The following is a 2,500-nucleotide window of genomic DNA, read 5'->3' as shown; positions in this document are numbered from 1 at the left end:
CACAAAATGGCTTCATCTTGCATATCCTGTCTTCACGCTGAGAGAGAGAGAGAGAGAGAGAGAGAGAGAGAGAGAGAGAAAGGAATCGCTTAGGTGGTGTAGCAGTGGTGTTATTTGGTTTGGGTGTGGAGGACGGCTAGTGAATGGTGAGGGCAATGCGATCTCTGCATCTCTTCTTTCTCCTCCTCTTCTCCTCTCCTCCTCCTCGCCCTCTGAGCCCCCTCCCTCGCTCCTTAATGAAGGAGGATAAAGCTGCGTCCGGCAGGCATCAAAGGCTCTTTTCTTTTCTCCTCATTTAGCGTCCCCCCCCCCCTTCTTCCCCACTCCCTCCCTTCACCCTCAACCTAAGACGCCTTTTTCTCCAACCTCTCTCCTGCTGCTTCTTTTTCCTCCCAAGGCTTTGATTGCTCACCGTCCCTGCAATAATCTTTAAGTCGGGAGTTAATAGTTCAATATTGCAGAAACAATTGCTATTCTCTACTTCACAGAGCAAATAATTGCATTGATGTCCCTATTGATATGCCGGTTCCGCGGCCCACGACCACTCTACTACCCCCACTGCTGTCTCCGGCATTTGGCATTCAGGCCGGGTCGGTTGGAAGGAAAAGGCCAGATTAGAATTGATTTTCCTCACACACCGACTGATTAGCTTAAATTAGCTTGGCAATGTACTGTAGCGTACGTACAGCGGGCCAAGCAAACCAAGCATCACGTTAGCACAAGCAACACTACCTTACCATCACCACTGGGACGAACTGAAGAGAAAGATCTAATCACTGGAAGTCAGTTCCATTGATTAGTTTTAGGCGTGCAACTATGTGTATACACACTCATTTACACACACACACACACACACACACAGGCACGCACGCGTGCGCGCGCACACACACACACACACACGCACACACACACGCACATGCACACAAACAAACAAAAAACAAAAGGCACAAACATGCACTTGCGTGCAAGGAATACTGAAGTGCGCATTTCCACTAATGCAGCCGAGCCTAATGCAATTAAGTTGGGACAGGATTCCATTGTGGAGCGACTGGGCTGGCACATGGGATTCATGTCTCAGAGTGAATAGGTTGATTAATTCGCATAATTTCTAAAACAATCACCAGGATAGGAGGCTGCATAACCCAGCCCCCTAACTCGGTCCTCCAGGGGACGCCTGCCTCCCAAGCACAGATGTGGAGACATGTGTAATTACACATGGGCATGGACACACACACTTACACACACACACACACACACACACACACACACACACACACACACACACACACACACACACACACACACACACACACACACACACACACACACACACACACACACACATGCACGCAAACACAGAGAAACCACACGCTAAAATAGATATACACACTCTCCCCTCATATAGTACACACATGCACACTGACACTCCCCCACACACGCCTTTTCTCTACATCATTCACCCACTGTTTGAATGCTGTGTTCCCTGTCATTGGAAAACCAGGCCAGTAACAAGCGGCCCAGTGTTTGGCTGTTGCTCGTCCTCCAGGTTCAGTGTCTGAGGCTGCCTCCCTCCCGGCAACAATGGCCAGGCTGACAGGACTGGGTCAGTTGCAGTTGCCGTGGCGTGCCGGAAGAGCCCCGATGTAAAATATACCTGCCCACTATAGAGCCCAGACAATGCAACAAAGGAGCCAGACAACAAAAGCCCACTGTGTTGGAAACACAATGACGGACGGATGTAGCTGACCTTCTGTCTTGTCTTCACTTTCTCTCTCTCTCTCTCCCTCTTATCTCGCTCTTTCTTTCTCTCCCCTTCACTTTGTCTTTCCTCTCCTTCTTTCTTCCCCTCTCTCATCTCTTCTCTTTTCTTTTCTAACTTCACTTTTGTCTTTCCTCTCCTTCTTTCTTTCTTCCTTCTCTCTCATCTCTTCTCTTTCTTTCTACCTCTCTCTCTCACACACACTCTCTCTGATTCTATTCTCTTTTCCTGCCTTCTCCCTTTGCAGTCGACTGCCTGGATCCAACCTGCTCGAGTCATGGCCTGTGCATCCATGGGGAGTGCCACTGCAACCCAGGCTGGGGTGGCACCAGCTGTGAGATCCTGAAGACCATGTGCCCGGACCAGTGCTCGGGCCACGGCACCTACCAGGCCGAGAGCGCCACCTGTGCCTGCCACGCCAACTGGAGTGGGCCAGACTGCTCCATTGGTGCGTATGCTTTACAATTACAACTTTCTTTGCATGCGCAAACACACATGAAGACACATGAACACACATGAACACACACACACACACGCACGCACACACACACACACGCACACACAGACAAACACACACACACACATACACACACACACACACACACACACACACACACACACACACACACACACACACACACACACACACACACACACACACACACACACACACACACACCTTCCTCAATACATCCATGCACACACATTCACACGCACATGCACACATTAACACATGATCAA

General features: G+C 49.8%; 1 protein-coding gene across 3 annotated transcripts in view; it reads left to right on the top strand.

Moving 5' to 3' along the window:
* The window catches only part of tenm3 (teneurin transmembrane protein 3), a 499,671-nt gene that overhangs the window by 377,818 nt on the left and 119,353 nt on the right, over window positions 1-2,500 (top strand). For all 3 annotated transcript variants that reach the window (XM_063219576.1, XM_063219574.1, XM_063219577.1), the window contains one exon: window positions 2,007-2,207. In XM_063219576.1, the coding sequence (XP_063075646.1) occupies window positions 2,007-2,207 (201 nt within the window). The remainder of the gene's footprint in view (window positions 1-2,006; window positions 2,208-2,500) is intronic.

This window comes from Engraulis encrasicolus, chromosome 16, assembly GCF_034702125.1.
Source record: "Engraulis encrasicolus isolate BLACKSEA-1 chromosome 16, IST_EnEncr_1.0, whole genome shotgun sequence".
In the NCBI taxonomy this organism is placed as follows: Eukaryota; Metazoa; Chordata; class Actinopteri; order Clupeiformes; family Engraulidae; genus Engraulis; species Engraulis encrasicolus.
Note: the sequence above shows the minus strand (reverse complement) of the source record. Positions and strands in the feature narration are given on the sequence as shown.